The 16,819-nt window shown below is 54.0% G+C and overlaps 1 protein-coding gene across 2 annotated transcripts in view; it reads right to left on the bottom strand.

Annotated features, from left to right (window-relative positions):
- The window catches only part of HERC2 (HECT and RLD domain containing E3 ubiquitin protein ligase 2), a 129,463-nt gene that overhangs the window by 87,499 nt on the left and 25,145 nt on the right, over positions 1–16,819 (bottom strand). For both annotated transcript variants that reach the window (XM_066355690.1, XM_066355689.1), the window contains exons 10-20: positions 15,367–15,540; positions 14,538–14,726; positions 13,816–13,967; positions 12,826–12,983; positions 12,626–12,739; positions 11,249–11,500; positions 9,639–9,832; positions 3,089–3,289; positions 1,819–2,047; positions 1,600–1,724; positions 1,203–1,381 (exon numbers count right to left, since the gene is read on the bottom strand). In XM_066355690.1, the coding sequence (XP_066211787.1) occupies positions 1,203–1,381; positions 1,600–1,724; positions 1,819–2,047; positions 3,089–3,289; positions 9,639–9,832; positions 11,249–11,500; positions 12,626–12,739; positions 12,826–12,983; positions 13,816–13,967; positions 14,538–14,726; positions 15,367–15,540 (1,967 nt within the window). The remainder of the gene's footprint in view (positions 1–1,202; positions 1,382–1,599; positions 1,725–1,818; positions 2,048–3,088; positions 3,290–9,638; positions 9,833–11,248; positions 11,501–12,625; positions 12,740–12,825; positions 12,984–13,815; positions 13,968–14,537; positions 14,727–15,366; positions 15,541–16,819) is intronic.

The raw sequence follows: 16,819 nt of genomic DNA, 5'->3' as shown, positions 1-16,819 counted from the left end.
GCCGAGTGTGCCGGCAGCAGCACCGGGTCCGTGCCCCACTGCGCCGAGTGTGCCGGCAGCAGCACCGGGTCCGTGCCCCACTGTGCCTGGTCTGTGCCTCACTGCACCGGGTGTGCCAGCAACAGCACCGGGTCCGTGCCTCACTGCACCGGGTATGCTGGCAACAGCACTGGGTCCGTGCCTCACTGTGCCGAGTGTGCCGGCAGCAGCACCGGGTCTGTGCCCCACTGTGCCTGGTCTGTGCCCCACTGCACCGGGTATGCCAGCAGCAGCACCGGGTCTGTGCCCCACTGCACTGGGTGTGCCGGCAACAGCACCGGGTCCGTGCCCCACTGCGCCGGGTGTGCCGGCAACAGCACCGGGTCTGTGCCTCACTGTGCCGGGCCCGTGCCTCACTGTGCTGGGTGTGCCGGCAACAGCACCGGGTCCGTGCCCCACTGCGCCGGGTGTGCCGGCAACAGCACCGGGTCCGTGCCTCACTGTGCCGGGCCCGTGCCTCACTGTGCTGGGTGTGCCAGCAACAGCACCGGGTCCATGCCTCACTGTGCCGGGCCCGTGCCCCACTGCGCCAGGTGTGCCGGCAGCAGCACAGCCCCGCAGTGAGCAGAGGAGCAGAGAGAAGGCCGACAAACAACAATGCCCTCTGCTTCCCGTTCCTGCTCAGGGGCCCGTGCAGTGCTCCAAAGTGACAAGACTCTCGCACAAACCCTGGGAAGGAAAACAACTGGGCCATCATTTTTTGGCCAAAGCTGTGCTTCATTACAAAGCACCCGACGCCCGCTTCTCCTTGGATCCGGAGTGGCTGCTGTCAGCACACATGCTGCTCTGTGACTGCCCCGGATGCCACGCTGGATGGAGCCCCAGGGGGGACTTCACACAGTCGTCACACCTGACACCTCCCGGAATGAGCCGCTCACCACGATGACTCCCTTGCACCTGCTGCTTCGTCACGAGGTTAGAGAGTCTCCTCCTCAATCTGTGTGCAACCCCATTCCTTCAGCACCCCCAGCAGTACCTCACACCACACCTCAGCCCACCCTACCCTTCGTACCTGAGTCTGCTCTGGACCCTGAAACCACTCCAAGGTGATTGCACAGTATCTCCTCAACAGCCAGACACAGTTTTGAGACCATAGTGCGAATCTTACTATCTTAATATAAAAACCAATCCTGTGAAAAGACATCCAATTCAACACTACTTACCTGAGAAGCTGTTGTATGAGCTGGACCAGAGGCAAGCACTGCTTTCCAGAAGACTCATAGATCCCTGTGTTAATAAGGTCTTTGTCCAGTGGAGTCCTGCTTCTGTGAAACGCTGACGCGTTCGCTTCCTGTTCATCAATTTCCTTCTCCTTCTGTGCTTCTTTTTTGGCTTCAATGTCCTGTGATTCATAAAACAAACTGGTTACCGGTTACCTCAGAAGCAGGTGTGAAGACCCACTGGGCAGGGCCCTGACCCCACAGCCTCGGGGTCTCTTAGCTCTCACACTGGATTTTCCCTCATTTGGGCAGAAGGCAGCTTGTTCTCTCTGGAGCCCCCACCTCCTCACTGCAGGGTGACCCCGCCTGGGGGCCGCACACAGGCGCTCTGAGGCTGTACCTGGATCTCCGCGGTGATGGCCGCGTTCAAGGCCGACTCCAAGCCGCCGTCGGCCATCAAGCTGCCCACCAGGAGGTCAATCATGAACCGGCGGCCTGGACTGACGTTCACGTCGCTGCCTGAGACTGGAAGGGAGAAAGCGCAGTGTGAGCAGACGCCACCCCCGCCCCGCACGCCCCCTCCTGCCACCGGCCCCCACCCGCTCCGTGCCCGGCCCACCTGCACAGGGCAGGAGGGCGGAGAGCGCCCGGGCCCGCTCCTCGGCCGTGGGCAGCAGCACGGACCAGCCGCTCTGCAGCACGGCCTGCGCAGCCGCCTGCACCGTGCCCAGCACGCCCGCGCCACTGGCCAGGGCCACCACCGTCTGCTTCAGGCTGTTGAGGAGGACGCTGCCCAGACCTAAACCAAGCAACTCTGGGTCAACCTGGTGACTAATGGCAGCATGCAACTGAAATGACAAAAACAGGTCACTTAGAGCCTGGAAGCCAGTGCGTCTCCCGTCTCGTTACAGAGCACGCAACACCCCAGACTGAGCTTTAGTCAAACGATAAACATGCCCAGTGCGTGTCTCTTTAACACTAGACTAGAAGCATTTTATCCACAGCAGCTGAGAACCCATGGTAAGGCCGTTAATAAGAGAAAATTTAAAAACCCAACTATAAATACTCACGTGGAAATACTTATAGATTCAGGATAAACGGAGCATTTAGACCAAGTGGAAAAGCAAGCTCCACCCCACCCCAACCATGTGCACTGAACACAGAGGAGTAGTCACTACTGTATAGTATAACCAGTTGTTATAAACACAGCCCAGCGGAGGGCACACCAGGTCCACACTAGGAATCTCAGACCCACGCAGCAGGAGCCAGAGGTCCCAGCTAAGAGCAGATGAGAGCGTGGGGGCTCGGAACGCCCACCAGCCACGACGGCCCCGGGAGCCTGGGATTCCTGCACAAGGAGGCCCGCTCTGGTCCCCCGCCTGCCCACCAGCCACAGCCCGAGGGCGACACTCTGCCCACCTAAGGTTCTGGGTGGAGAGGGGCCCCACAGAGAGTCAGAGACCCAGCTCCCGTGATGTGTGAAATCAGGGTGGTCCCAACCAGCCAGGGACAGACACCAAAACTCATCTAGGACCTGAGAAACTCATGGGAACTTAGAGATGCAAATGCAGAGCTGTCCTCTGGGGACACCTCCAGGCCTAAGGCGCAGGGCACCCTGCACACCGCCCTTAGTGCTGGACGCCACTCCACAAGGACCAGCCACGCCAGGTCACCATGGGGGAAAGCACAGGTGGAGTGAGGGGCAATACTCAGGCCCCAGGGGGAGCAGCGATAAAAAATAGGGAATGCCTCCACAAACTAAATAAGTGCGCTCAGAGACCCATGGAGGGCAGAGCCCGGGGGCGAGGACGTGGAGAGCAAGACGGGAGCCGGGGGAAGTGGGCAGGGGGCCAGCGGGCAGGGGGCCAGTGGGCAGGGGCCGCAGCTACCTGAAGGCGGAGCAGGTTGAGCGTGGCCACGGCCATGCACTCTCGCTCCTGGGGCGGCGGCCAGTCCACTGCGCCATCCATGCCCTCGCTCACTTGCCGCAGCAGCAGGTCCAGCTGCTCAAAGGTCATCGAGCAGATGTCCACCACAAAAGGGACACGGAGGCCGACGGACCACTCAGAACAAGATGACCAAGCGAAACTCTGTGGAGAGAACACAAGACACGAGAATGCACCTGTGCACGCAGCCACTGGTCCGATCCCCCGCTCCGCAATGAGATTCACCGTGATGGACGACCAAAGAGCCGTTCATCGTTACTTATTGGTTCCTCTGACACAAACACACATGCCCGTCCATGGCTGTCTACCTCCACTTGTTCATTCCGACATTTCTTTTTGTCACAAACTGAAAGGTAACATGTCTTTTTATAACCTTTCCACTCTCATGCTGGCCAGGTAGCTCGCTGGTTAGAGCCTGAATCCCAATACACACCAAAGGCCGTGGGTTCAAGCCCCAGTCAGGGCACGTACAGGAACAGAATGATGTTTCTATTTCTCTCTCAAATCACTAAATTTTTTTTTAAATCTTTTCTCTCTCAAAATGATGAATGCACATAAAGGAAAGGTCGTGGGGACCACAGTCCACGTGAAGTGACAAAGATAACTCACAGTAGACAATGAGAGGTAGGTAAATTACAGTAACCTCTAGAGCAGGGGTCAGGAACCTATGGCTCGCAAGCCAGATGTGGCTCTTTTGATGGCTGCATCTGGCTCGCAGACAAATCTTTAATAATAAAAAAAAATATTAAAAATATAAAACATTCTCATGTATTACAATCCATTCATTTCCTACCACTCATGTTCATGGTTGCGGGTGGCTGGAACCAATCACAGCTGTCCTCCGGGACAACACCAAATTTTTATTAGATAATGCATAACGTACATGGGTGGTTGTGAGGTCAGGAAGTAAACTTCCCTCCTTTTAATCAAGTAGTCAGCTAGCTAATTGCAGAAACCCTTTTGACGAAGAAGATGGCTAAAAGAAAAAAAGATGAGGCGTATCGTACTTTTCAGCAGGAATGAACAGAGGAATTTGCCTTTGTGGAGAGCACAGGTTCTGCAGTGTGTCTAATATGCAATGATAAAATTGCATGGATGAAATGGTCGAATATAGGCCCTGGCCGGTTGGCTCAGTGGTAGAGCATCGGCCAGGTGTGCGGAAGTCCCAGGTTCGATTCCCGGCCAGGGCACACAGGAGAAGCGCCCATCTGCTTCTCCACCCCTCCCCCTTTCCTTCCTCTCTGTCTCTCTCTTCCCCTCCCGCAGGCGAGGCTCCATTGGAGCAAAAGATGGCCCGGGCGCTGGGGATGGCTCCTTGGCCTCTGCCCCAGGCGCTAGAGTGGCTCTGGTCGCAACATAGCGACACCCCAGATGGGCAGAGCATCGCCCCCTGGTGGGCGTGCCGGGTGGATCCCGGTCGGGCGCATGTGGGAGTCTGTCTGACTGCCTCCCCGTTTCCAGCTTCAGAAAAATACAAAAAAAAAAAAAAAAAAGAAATGGTCAAATATAAAGCGGCACTTCGACACACGCCATACTACATTTGCATCGAAATATCCAGCGGGGGACAGCAGGAAGAAAGCATGTCAAGAGCTACTGTGCAGAGTGCAAGCTAGTCAGCAGCAACTCCGTGGTTGGACCCAATAAGGTGACTGGAATTCGGCTAGCTTTGCTGGTGCCGTAGCAATTGTGAAAAACGGAAAGCCATTCACAGATGAGGAGTATGCTAAAACATTCATGCTTGATGTTGCCAGTTAACTTTTTGATGACTTTTCGGATAAAGATAATCAAACTAATAAAAGACATGCCTCTGTCGGCAAGAACTGTTCACGATCGTACCATCATGACGGCAAATCAAATTGAGGCAACACAAGTGAAGGACATAAATTTTTTTCTCTCGCTTTGGATGAGTCAACAGACATAAGCCATTTATTCCAGTTCAGCGTGATTGCAAGGTATGCTGTCAGTGACACACTACGTGAGGAAAGTCTTGCTGTTTTGCCTATGAAAGAGACAACAAGAGGGAAGAATTTACTCAAGTCTTTCACTGAATTCGCTAAAGAAAAAAATCTACCGATGGAGAAACTTATTTCGATGTGTACTGATTGTGCTCCGTGCATGGTGGGGAAAAACAGAGGATTCATTGCGCTTCTTCGTGAACATGAAAAGAGACCCATCCTAAGTTTTCACCGCATCCTACATCAGGAGGCGCTTTGTGCTCAGATGTGTGGTCAGCAGCTTGGTGAGGTGATGTCGCTGGTCATTCGGGTGGTCAACTTTACTATTGCCTGAGCTTTAACTGATCGCCAATTTAAAACACTGCTGGATGAAGTTGGGAATAATTATCCTGGTTTGCTTCTGCACAGCAATGTGCGTTGGTTGTCAAGAGGGAAGGTGCTCAGCTGTTACGCGGCTTGTCTGAGCGAAATCCGGACTTTTCTTGAAATGAAAAACGTCGGGCATCCTGAGTTAGCTAACACTGAGTGGCTCCTGAAGTTCTACCATCTCGTGGACACAACTGAACATCTGAACCAGCTCAATGTGAAAATGCAAGGCATTGGAAATACAGTCTTATCCTTCAAAAAGCAGTCTTTGCATTTGAAAACAAGCTGGAACTTTTCATCGCCGATATTGAAACAGGTCGTTTACTACAATTTGAAAAACTGGGAGAGTTTAAAGATGCATGCACAGCAAGTGACCTGCTCAACATCTTGATCTCCAGCAGCTAGCGGGTTTCACATCTAATCTCCTGCAGTCATTCAAAGCACACTTTGGAGAATTTCGTGAGTGCATTCGTCTTTTTAAGTTCATCACCCATCCACATGAGTGTGCAGTGGACAGAGCTGACCTGAGTTACATCCCCGGTGTCTCTATCAGAGATTTTGAGCTACAAGCTGCTGACCTGAAGGCCTCAGACATGTGGGTGAATAAGTTCAAGTCATTGAATGAAGATTTGGAAAGACTTGCACGACAGCAAGCAGAGTTGGCGAGCAAACACAGTGGGGAGAAATGAAAAATCTTCAACCCGCGGACCAGGTGATTGTCAAATTTTAGAACATGCTTCCCGTTACATACCATACACTGCAGTATGTGAGTATTGCTGTACTGACAATGTTTGGCTCTACGTATGCATGTGAACAGTCTTTCTCACATCTAAAGAACCTTAAGACCAACCTATGATCACGTTTAATGGATGGAAGTCTCAACACCTGCATGAAGCTTAACCTCACCACGTATCAACGAGACTACAAAGCCATCAGCAAAACCATGCTGCACCAGAAGTCACATTAATGGTAAGATGTACTTTATTCATCTTTGGTTAGCAACAGCATAACAACGTTATTAAAAAGAATTCAGAGACTTATTATACTTTAAAAGTGTTGGTCTTACATAAAATGCACACATTTACTTGTATTTAGTGTTAAACATATTGTATAGCTCTCATGGAATTACATTTTAAAATATGTGGGGTTCATGGCTCTCAGCCAAAAAGGCTCCTGACCCCTGCTAAAGATTGCAGAGACACACAACTCAGTAAGATAAAAAAGGAATATTAAAAATTGTTGAGGCCCTGGCCGGTTGGCTCAGCGGTAGAGCGTCGGCCTAGCGTGCGGAGGACCCGGGTTCGATTCCCGGCCAGGGCACACAGGAGAAGCGCCCATTTGCTTCTCCACCCCTCCGCCGCGCTTTCCTCTCTGTCTCTCTCTTCCCCTCCCGCAGCCAAGGCTCCATTGGAGCAAAGATGGCCCGGGCGCTGGGGATGGCTCCTTGGCCTCTGCCTCAGGCGCTAGAGTGGCTCTGGTCGCAATATGGCGACGCCCAGGATGGGCAGAGCATCGCCCCCTGGTGGGCAGAGCATCGCCCCTGGTGGGCGTGCCGGGTGGATCCCGGTCAGGCGCATGCGGGAGTCTGTCTGACTGTCTCTCCCTGTTTCCAGCTTCAGAAATGAAAAAATAAATAAATAAATAAATAAATAAATAAATAAATAAAAATTGTTGAAATAACCCAAATATAAAAATGGAGGGGGCCTGACCAGGCGGTGGTGCAGTGGATAGAGCATTGGACTGGGACGCGGAGGACCCAGGTTCGAGACCCTGAGGTCACCAGCTTGAGCGTGGGTTCACGTGGTTTGAGCGAAAGCTCACCAGCTTGGACCCAAGGTTGCTGGCTCGAGCAAGGGGTCACTCGGTCTGCTGAAGGCCCGCGGTCAAGGCACATATGAGAAAGCAATCAATGAACCACTGAGCTAAGGTGTCGCAAAGCACGACGAAAAACTAATGATTGATGCTTCTCATCTCTCCGTTCCTGTCTGTCTATCCCTGTCTATCCCTCTCTCTGACTCTCTCTCTCTGTCTCTGTAAAAAAAAAAAACATGTAGGGGAAAAAAATAAAAAAAAAATCAAATAATGGTAGAATAATCCCAAATTATAAATAATTACATTAAATTTAAATAGTCTAGTCAGACAAAGAGATTGTTAGGATGTATGAAAAACAAAACATAATTAGATGGCCCCTACAAGAACTCTGCCTGAAATGTGAAGATGAAAAGTGGTTATGGGGAGAGAAAGCAGCTGTTCATAGCAGACCCAGCAGACTCCAGAGGAAGGAAATGACCAGGACAACAGACACTATGTGATGACAAAGTCACCAAGTCACGAAAAAGACACGAGAGCACTGAATGTCTATGCACCCGAGAGCAGGACTGGGAATGTACAGGCAGAAGCCAAACAATGACACAGAAGACATAAGTTCATACATACCAATAATCAATAAGTGTAAAAGACCTAAAACACACCGATTAAAAGACAGACTGACTCAAGGCTGTTAAAAAGTATGCAGCTATAAACAGAATACAAGAAACTCACTACCATTTTACTTCCCATGATCTCAGTTACCCAGGGTCAACTACGGTCCGAAAATATTTAATGGAAAATTCCAGAAAAACATTCACAACTTTGAAATTGCAGGCTGTTGTGGAGCCTCCTTTGTACAGCATGTCCACACTCTACGCACAGCACAGTGGGATACTTTAAGAGACTGCATTCACGTAACTGTTATCCCCGTACATTGTTATAATCACTCTATTTTATTATTAGTTTTCATTACTTTCTTACCGTGCATAATTTTAACTAAATTTTAACAGGTACGTCAGTATAGGAAAAAACAGTGCGTCAAGTTTTCAGGCATTATCCGCAGTTTCAGGCATCTACTCGGGGGGGGGGGGGTCTTGTCACATACCCCCACAGGTAAGTGGGAACTACTACACACACACAATGTTATAAGTAAAAGGTTTAAATCTAACAAAACACTGTATACCGAAAACACTGATAAACGAAATCAAAGAAGACATAAAAAAATGTTTAGGTACACCATTTTCACCTTTCATGAGGCCGGTTTTATTCTGATAAAAACTCTGACAAGACAGCACGAAAAACCACAAATGCTGACGAAAGAAATCCTCAGGAACGTACTAGTGAATCCAACCCAGCAACGGGTAAAGAGAGTAGCACCCCACGACCAGAGGGGTTCATCCCAGTGGCGCAGGCTTGGGGAACATCTGAAAACAAGCCAATGTGTTCCACCACATAAAGAGACTGAAGAAGGGAGACTACATGGTGAGGTCTATTGAAAAAAGCACTTGACACCTGACCAGGAGGTGGCACAGCAGACAGAGCATCGGACTGGGACGTGAAGGACTGAGGTTCGAAACCCCAAGGTCGCTGGCTTGAGCATGGGCTCATCCAGCTTGAGCCCAGGGTTGTTGGTTTGAGCATGGGATCATAGACATGACCCCATGGTCACTGGCTTGAAGCCCAAGGTTGCTGGCTTGAGCAAGGGGTCACTGGCTTGAGCCCAAGGTCGCTGGCTTGAGCAAGGGGTCACCTGGTCTGCTGTAGTGCCTTCCTCTCCCGCCCCCCTCAATCAAGGCAAATATCAGAAAGCAATCAATGAACAACTAAGGTGCCACAATGAAGAATCGATGCTTCTCATCTCTCTCCCTTCCTATCTGTGTCTCTATCTATTCCTCTCTGACTCTCTGTCTCTGTCAAAAAAAAAAAAAAGAAAGAAAAGCCACTTGACAAAATTCCAAATCAATCCAGGAGGCAAAGAAAACGTCCTGAATCTGGCAATGAGGCATCCACCAAACACCCTACAGCTCACAGCACAGTCAATGACGCAAGCCTGGAGCTTCCCCCACAACCAGGAACCTGGCAAGGACGTGCCTCCTCCTCTCCTGCTCAGCACCGTATGAAGTGCTGGCACGCACAGTAAGGCAGGGGGGAGAAGTAAAAGGCAAACCTGCTGTAAAAGAGGAAACAAAGGGGTCTCCACCCCCAGGAATCGACAGTGAAGCTCCCAGAACCAGCGAATGAGCTTAGCACACGTACAGGATGCAAGGACGACACACACAAGCCAACGGTGTTTCCACACAGCAGCAACCAATGGTGCAAAACCAACACCCTGCCGAACACCAGAAGAAGCTCCCGTGACATACCTGGGCCGGCCCACAGGCGATGCCAACTATGTGCTTGGTATCGAGCCCGGGCAACGCAGAGGGCTCGGGCTTGGTCTTGTGCAAAGTGTCGAAGTGCTGGCACTGGTCATTGCTTCCCCAGCTGTGGACCTCGCTGTCCTCGGTCAGAGCCAGGCAGTGGGTGGAGCCTGCAGCCACGTCAATCACCTTCTTCCCTGGGGGAGGGAGGAGCAGTTACAGCCTCACACCTTGATTTCTGCTACAATAGGGATGCTTGCCCAGGCCGCTCAGGCAGCACGACAGGCATGTCCACTTCTAGAGGACAATTCGTTGCTTTAACGTTATGCCCAATTATCTTTTTTGTGTATGTTACTAAACTCCTGTTAGGTTTTATTAGCTGAAACTTATTCAATTCTACCACCTGCAAATAAAATAATGGTAGGACATAAAGAGAATATAAGATTTTAATTCCTTACTCTGATTTTCACCTTCAGACCAGTGTATTCTTAATTCACTATCAGGTCATATTTTCCTACATGCTAAGTATTCTTTTAAAAAAAATTAAGACTATGTTTCAGAGCAGTTTTAGATCACAGCAAACCCCAGGAGAAGGCACAGGTTTCCCAAACACCCCCCATTATCCACTGCTCATCTCTGTGCCTGGGAGGCCCGGCTCCTCCAGCACCACCTGTCAGAGCTCCCTGCTGCATGGATGTGGGTCTCTCTCTGAACTCTATTCTGCTCCCAGGAGCCATCGGTCTCAAACACAAAGGTGGAAAAAAGAACTGGCAGATTCAACTTAGAAGTCTCACTTCTAAACTCCTCTGACAAAAAAGCAAAACATGAGGAAAAATCCAGTTCAGGAATCCAACAAACGTTCTCCCTCATGCCCACTGCAGCCCAAGGCCCGTTGTGAATGCAGCTGCACAGGAACACGGTCAGGCCTGCTTGTCTGCATCTGTCTTGTCTGTCCGTGACTACTTTGGGGCTCCCACAGCAAAACTACGTCCCTGGGACAGACAGCACATAGCCTTTGACCTGAAATGCTTGCTGGCAGTCTGTGCCTTTAAAAAATCGTCTGCCCACTCCTGAGGGAACCCGCCCGCCTCTCTCACACCGTGGGAGGCCCCTGCAGAGAACCCACGTGCCCTCGCTCCTGGGTGTTGCCTCTACCCAGAGTGCACGCTGGACAATCTCACAGCCAAACAAGCGCATCTGCCCCCCAAGGAGGAGTTCCCGTGAGACACGCCGGCAGACCCGCCCCCGCCAGGCCCCCAGTGCCCCACGGTCTGTCTCAGCACCGCCCACAGGGAACTACGGGTGACCTCACCAGCAGACACGAGTCCCACTGTGGCTGGCTTATCACGTGATGAATGGGCGTCCAGCACAGAAGTGCTCCACGATGTGGGTAAACTGAACGGGTTTCAAATTCAATGTGGTGATAAATCTAGGCCATTTTTTAATATAAACCACTTTACGTTTATTCCCTGTACTTTTCAAAACATGGGTAGAACCTTCTAAGGATGGGGCCATTTGTGGAAATTCAGGTAAAGAAAAGAATAATCTGCAAATCTTAAAATATTGCTTAAGAAATGCCTCAAGAGTTTTAAAAGTTTGCATTTCACACTCACCTTGCAAGCCTTCCAGAAGTTTGGGGTACCGCACGTGTTCCTCCGTCCCGTGCCCCAGCCTCTGGCTGTCGCCCTTCCCCCAGGAGTACACCTGGCCGTCTTTCGTCAGGGCAACGGAGAACTGGCTTCCACACCGAACCTTGACGACGTCCAAGTCCTGGAGCTTTTCGATCAGCTTGGGCGTCTTGCAGCCGTCGCTGCCGCCTCTGCCCAGCTTCCCGTAGTCCCCGTCCCCCCACGACCACACTTGCCCTGGAAACACAAACACAGCTCAGTGACAGCAGCCGTGAATCTTCACGGGACTTTCAGAGGACTGAAAACAATCAACATAGACAGTATGGCACCCATCGAAGTCACTGGCGGACACAGCTAACACTACAATGTGGTTCTGATGAAACGTAATCCAGTTGACACTTCGGGTTCATGCAGGGGCAAGTAACAAAAGGGAAGCTCGTATTTCCTTTCCAGGTTAGCTACATGAGGACCCAGGTCCTGACCCTGACCAGGGAGAACTCAGTGACTGACTGCATCTGCCCGAAGTGGTGCGGGGCCCACCGGACAGGAAGGAACCGGCCATGACTTGGCACCTTTCCCGGGAAGAAAGTCAACGCCCAGTCTGCCATGAAACCTCTGTGGGCCGGCGCAGGCTGACAGACTCGCCAGCAGATTCGGACAGACAGACTCCACCCGTCTGAGGACAGACCTCAGGTATGGACAAAGTTTAGAAATCCAACATGTTTCTAACCATCAAACCTGATAGGCGTGCCCTCAAAAGAAGTACAATGAGTATAATCTGGCTCGTGAACACAAATACTAAACTGGAATTACAAGCCATCAACGTAGTACCACACATATTGTATACATATACTATACAGAATCCACAAAGACTGAGAAGGGTTCCCCACAGGGACTCAAAGGTGGCTGGACACCAAAAATGTCATCCCAACCAGAAATGGTTGAGCCCATCAGTTACTCCTGCTGGATTTAGAGACTGAGAGGAAAGCACGGCAGCTGCTGACCAGCCCTCTGGCTCTGGGCAACAGAAGTCACCGTCCTGGGGGTTGGGGGCTGGGTGGAAAGGGAAAGGGGTGAAGAAGTTCTAATTGGTAGTTATAAACAGTTGCGGGATGTAAAGTGCAGCACAGGGAATCCAGTCGCTCACACAGAGTAGGTCTGCAGTTGTGAGCAGGCGGTTTATTCTTGTATAATTACTGTATTATTCCCCATATGAACTTCTAGACCTTCGCCAAGGACACCCAGGTGCACGTCCACTTAAAAGATGAAGAGGGGAGCCTTGTGAAGTTCACTGAGCCGACACTCCCGCCCCCAGGGAAGCAGAGCTGCCCACGGGGAGGGCGAGGGCTGGGCGCCACGCACCGTTCTCCGTCACGGCCAAGGTCTGCGCGTCCCCACTTCCGCACGCCACGTCGATGACCTTCAGTCCTTTAAGCCCGGCCACCAGCATTGGAATGGCCTCATCTTCACTGGAGCCTTCGAACACAGAGGACTGCCATTACTGCCGGCCCCTCAGGAGGCCCACGCCCCAGGCCCCCCCGAGCGGGCCCCGCACGACGCACCATGGCCCAGGCGGCCGTAGTTCCCGCGGCCCCAGGTGTACAGCTCCCCCTCGGCCGTGATGGCCGCGCTGTAGGTGCTCCCGCAGGCGATGTGCACCACGTGCTTCCCCGCCTGCTTGCCCGAGAAGGCCGAGATCGCCTTAGGCTCCTCCAGAGGCCTGTGGAGAGAGAGAGGGATCCTGAGGCCTCTGAGCCTCTCCTGCTAGTGCCTGTGTGCCCCTGAGAGCGACTCCCCTCACTGAGTCACAAGACGGCTGCACCCCGGCCCTCTCCCACTGCAACTAAGGAATGCAGGACTCCAACAGCTCACACCGTCACCACGTCTGTTAAGGCGCCAATGTGCAGCACGGCATTCCGCAGGTAATGGAAATGCTGTCACTCTGCTCTCTGCAGTTTGGGGCTTTTCCCAGCAGATGCCCCCCGAACAGGGACAAGAGGGTCTCCCCGGGACTCTGCTGCGGCCCAGTGCCCGCTCACGGCTCCGACCCCCATAAAGTACAGCTGCACCTCCAGTTTCAGCCTAAGGCCCAAGACAACGCTGTCTGAGGGTCCCCGTCCTCGGTGGGGTCTGCAGCCTTGCACTGAGAGCCACCACAGAATCAAAGCTTCCACAAAACAGGGTGTGAAGCAGCTGCTGACTTCTGCACCTGAGAAATGGTACTATGGTTCACCGTGGGACAGGGAGCGTCTGCCCATGCTCAAGTGTTGGGAACGAAGGAGCAGGCACGTGGGAGTGCCTTAGAAAACCCCACGGGCTGCAGCACCTACTGCTAACACAGGGAGCAAGAGCTGGAAGTGCGAAAGGGGGGATGCCCCCGCTGCTGTGGGTGGAGCTCCCTGCATCCCCACGAGCTGACTCTCTGGGTGGCCGTCTCCACGGCCCGTGTGAGGGCAGCTGGAGCACACCGAGCCACACTTCTCTTTCCCACAGGATATTGGACACAGCGACAGGAAGGGGGGCACGACAGAAACAGGAGTGGCTGCACATACATGGTGTCCCCGTGGCCCAGCCGTCCGCCGTCCCCGCAGCCCCAGGAGTACACCTCTCCCGTGGCCGCCAAGGCCAGGTAGTGGTGACCGTCAGAGTGGGCAGCAATTTTCACAATATTTCTGGAGGCAAGGCCCTGGACGAGCTGTGGAGCCTGAAAGAGTCAACGCAGAAAAGAGTTATTAGTGAGCAGCCCATGGACACTGAACACGGCCTCCCTCCAATCCTGTGACTCATTCTAACCAACCCTGTCCCACAGAAAGCGCGTGAGCCCACGGGGCCGCCAGGCCAGGTCCCCCGCCCCGTCCAGCAGCAGCACGGCCTCCAAGTGCGTGGGGTGTGACCGGCTGCAGTGCAGACCCACAGCTCAGGGAAGGAAGAGCACCTTCCTCGGGCAGGAACACACACGTCCCAACGTGACGTCCCCACGAGGCCCAACCCTCACTTCTGACTGCCTGGCCCCACAGCTCAGTGAGTTTGCACCTGTGCACTGAGTTTACAGGTGGGGACCATGACTAGGGGTGTTCCTGTCAGGAGCCCTAATCTTGGATACTAAGACTGCCTCAAGATCCTGACAAAACGACTACGATTAAGATTTTAAAGACTGACAGTCGATGAACAGATGCTTATGATGAGTCTTAAGTCCAACAACAAAACGATCAGACCTCAGAACCGCGGTCAAGAGCCTGCCCGCCTACCAGCGAGGGCCCTGCCCAACACCCACCAGCGTGTCGCTGTTGTAGGCCTGCGTGTACACACGGCCGTTGCGCGACAGGATCAGGAACCGCTTCTCCGCGCAGGCGATCTGCATGACGCCCAGGCTGGCCAGCCCCTCGCTCTGGATGGGGCCGATGACGTTGGCGTAGCACTTCCAGCCGATCAGCCCCCACCCGATGACCTCCTGCAGCGACCCCTGCGAGGGAACAGAGGGGGACACATCTTTGCAGCAACAGGAAAGTTTCTTTCTTGGTCAAAAAGTGAGGCTGGCACAGCTCTGAAACGCTGCAGGTGACCTGAAGAACTGCGAGGCACCAGCCAGGGATGACTCCCTGAACCGCGTGCATGAGTGAAGCCCTAAGCCAGCGCCTCCCACACGAGGAAGAGGGACTCTGCACACAGGCGTGGCAGGGACCGGGAACGGGAACGGGACCACCTACAGGGCGCAGGGACCGGGGACGGGACCACCTGCAGGGCGCAGGGACCGGGGACGGGACCACCTGCAGGGCGCAGGGACCGGGGGACGGGACCACCTGCAGGGCGCAGGGACCGGGGGACGGGACCACCTGCAGGGCGCAGGGACCGGGGGACGGGACCACCTGCAGGGCGCAGGGACCGGGGACGGGACCACCTGCAGGGCGCAGGGACCGGGAACGGGAACGGGACCACCTGCAGGGCGCAGGGACTGGGAACGGGACCACCTGCAGGGCGCAGGGACCGGGGACGGGACCACCTGCAGGGCGCAGGGATCAGGGACGGGACCACCTGCAGGGCGCAGGGATCGGGGACGGGACCACCTGCAGGGCGCAGGGATCGGGACGGGACCACCCACACACCTTGTGAGACGTCGGCGAGCTGCACAGAGGCGGCATGCAGGGCACGGCCAGGCGGTCCAGGTGGGCCATGACCACGACGGCAGTCTGTCCCAAGTCGATGGCGAGCTCAGTGTCTTGCGGAAGGACGAGGTAGCGCAGGAAGCTCTCGTTGGGGCTCAAGGGGCCGGACAGGAGCTGGAACAGAAGCACACGGCCCGTCACGAGCAGCGGAAAGAGACGCAGGTGACCTCTGACGACTGGATTTTGGTGTTCACTGTGACTCATTCTTGGTGACCTGCCCCCCGTCACCACACACTCAGGACAGGACTCGGCCAGCACAGGAGGTCACCGACTGCCCGAAGGACCCTCAGGGGAACACACAGCACAGCCTGCTGCATGGGGACAGTGCCGTGCCACATCCTGGCTTTGAAAACCGAAAATAAAACCACCTCTTCTCATCTGAGTACAGTGCCCACGGTGGCTCCGCCACACCTTAGCTGCTTCAGAGAACCCTGATGGCTCGCAGGGTGTCCCCTCACGTCAGCTGTGACCCAGGTGGGCCTCGCACGTCCGACTCGCTGCTGGAATCGCCAGACACACGCTCCCCGTAATCCACAGCCACCCCCAGACACACACTCTGGTCTCGTCTACGGACACACGCTCCCCGTAATCCACAGCCACCCCCAGACACACACTCTGGTCTCGTCTACGAACACACGCTCCCCGTAATCCACAGCCACCCCCAGACACACGCTCTGGTCTCATCTACGAACACACGCTCCCCGTAATCCACAGCCACCCCCAGACACACGCTCTGGTCTCGTCTACGAACACACGCTCCCCGTAATCCACAGCCACCCCCAGACACACACTCTGGTCTCATCTACGGACACACGCTCCCCGTAATCCACAGCCACCCCCAGACACACGCTCTGGTCTCATCTACGAACACACGCTCCCCGTAATCCACAGCCACCCCCAGACACACGCTCTGGTCTCATCTACGAACACACGCTCCCCGTAATCCACAGCCACCCCCAGGCACACGCTCTGGTCTCATCTACGAACACACGCTCCCCGTAATCCACAGCCACCCCCAGGCACACGCTCTGGTCTCGTCTACGAACACACGCTCCCCGTAATCCACAGCCACCCCCAGACACACGCTCTGGTCTCGTCTACGGACACACACTCCCCGTAATCCACAGCCACCCCACAGACACGCTCTGGTCTCGTCTACGGACACACGCTCCCCGTAATCCACAGCCACCCCCAGACACACGCTCTGGTCTCATCTACGAACACACGCTCCCCGTAATCCACAGCCACCCCCAGACACACGCTCTGGTCTCATCTACGAACACACGCTCCCCGTAATCCACAGCCACCCCCAGACACACACTCTGGTCTCGTCTACGGCAGCCCCGGGCTTAGGGCACCCGGATAAGCAGGCATCACTGCAGGGAGCCCCGTG

Source organism: Saccopteryx leptura, chromosome 13, assembly GCF_036850995.1.
Source record: "Saccopteryx leptura isolate mSacLep1 chromosome 13, mSacLep1_pri_phased_curated, whole genome shotgun sequence".
Classification (NCBI taxonomy): Eukaryota; Metazoa; Chordata; class Mammalia; order Chiroptera; family Emballonuridae; genus Saccopteryx; species Saccopteryx leptura.
The sequence above is the reverse complement of the archived record's forward strand: the minus strand, read 5'-3'. Positions and strand labels throughout refer to the sequence as shown.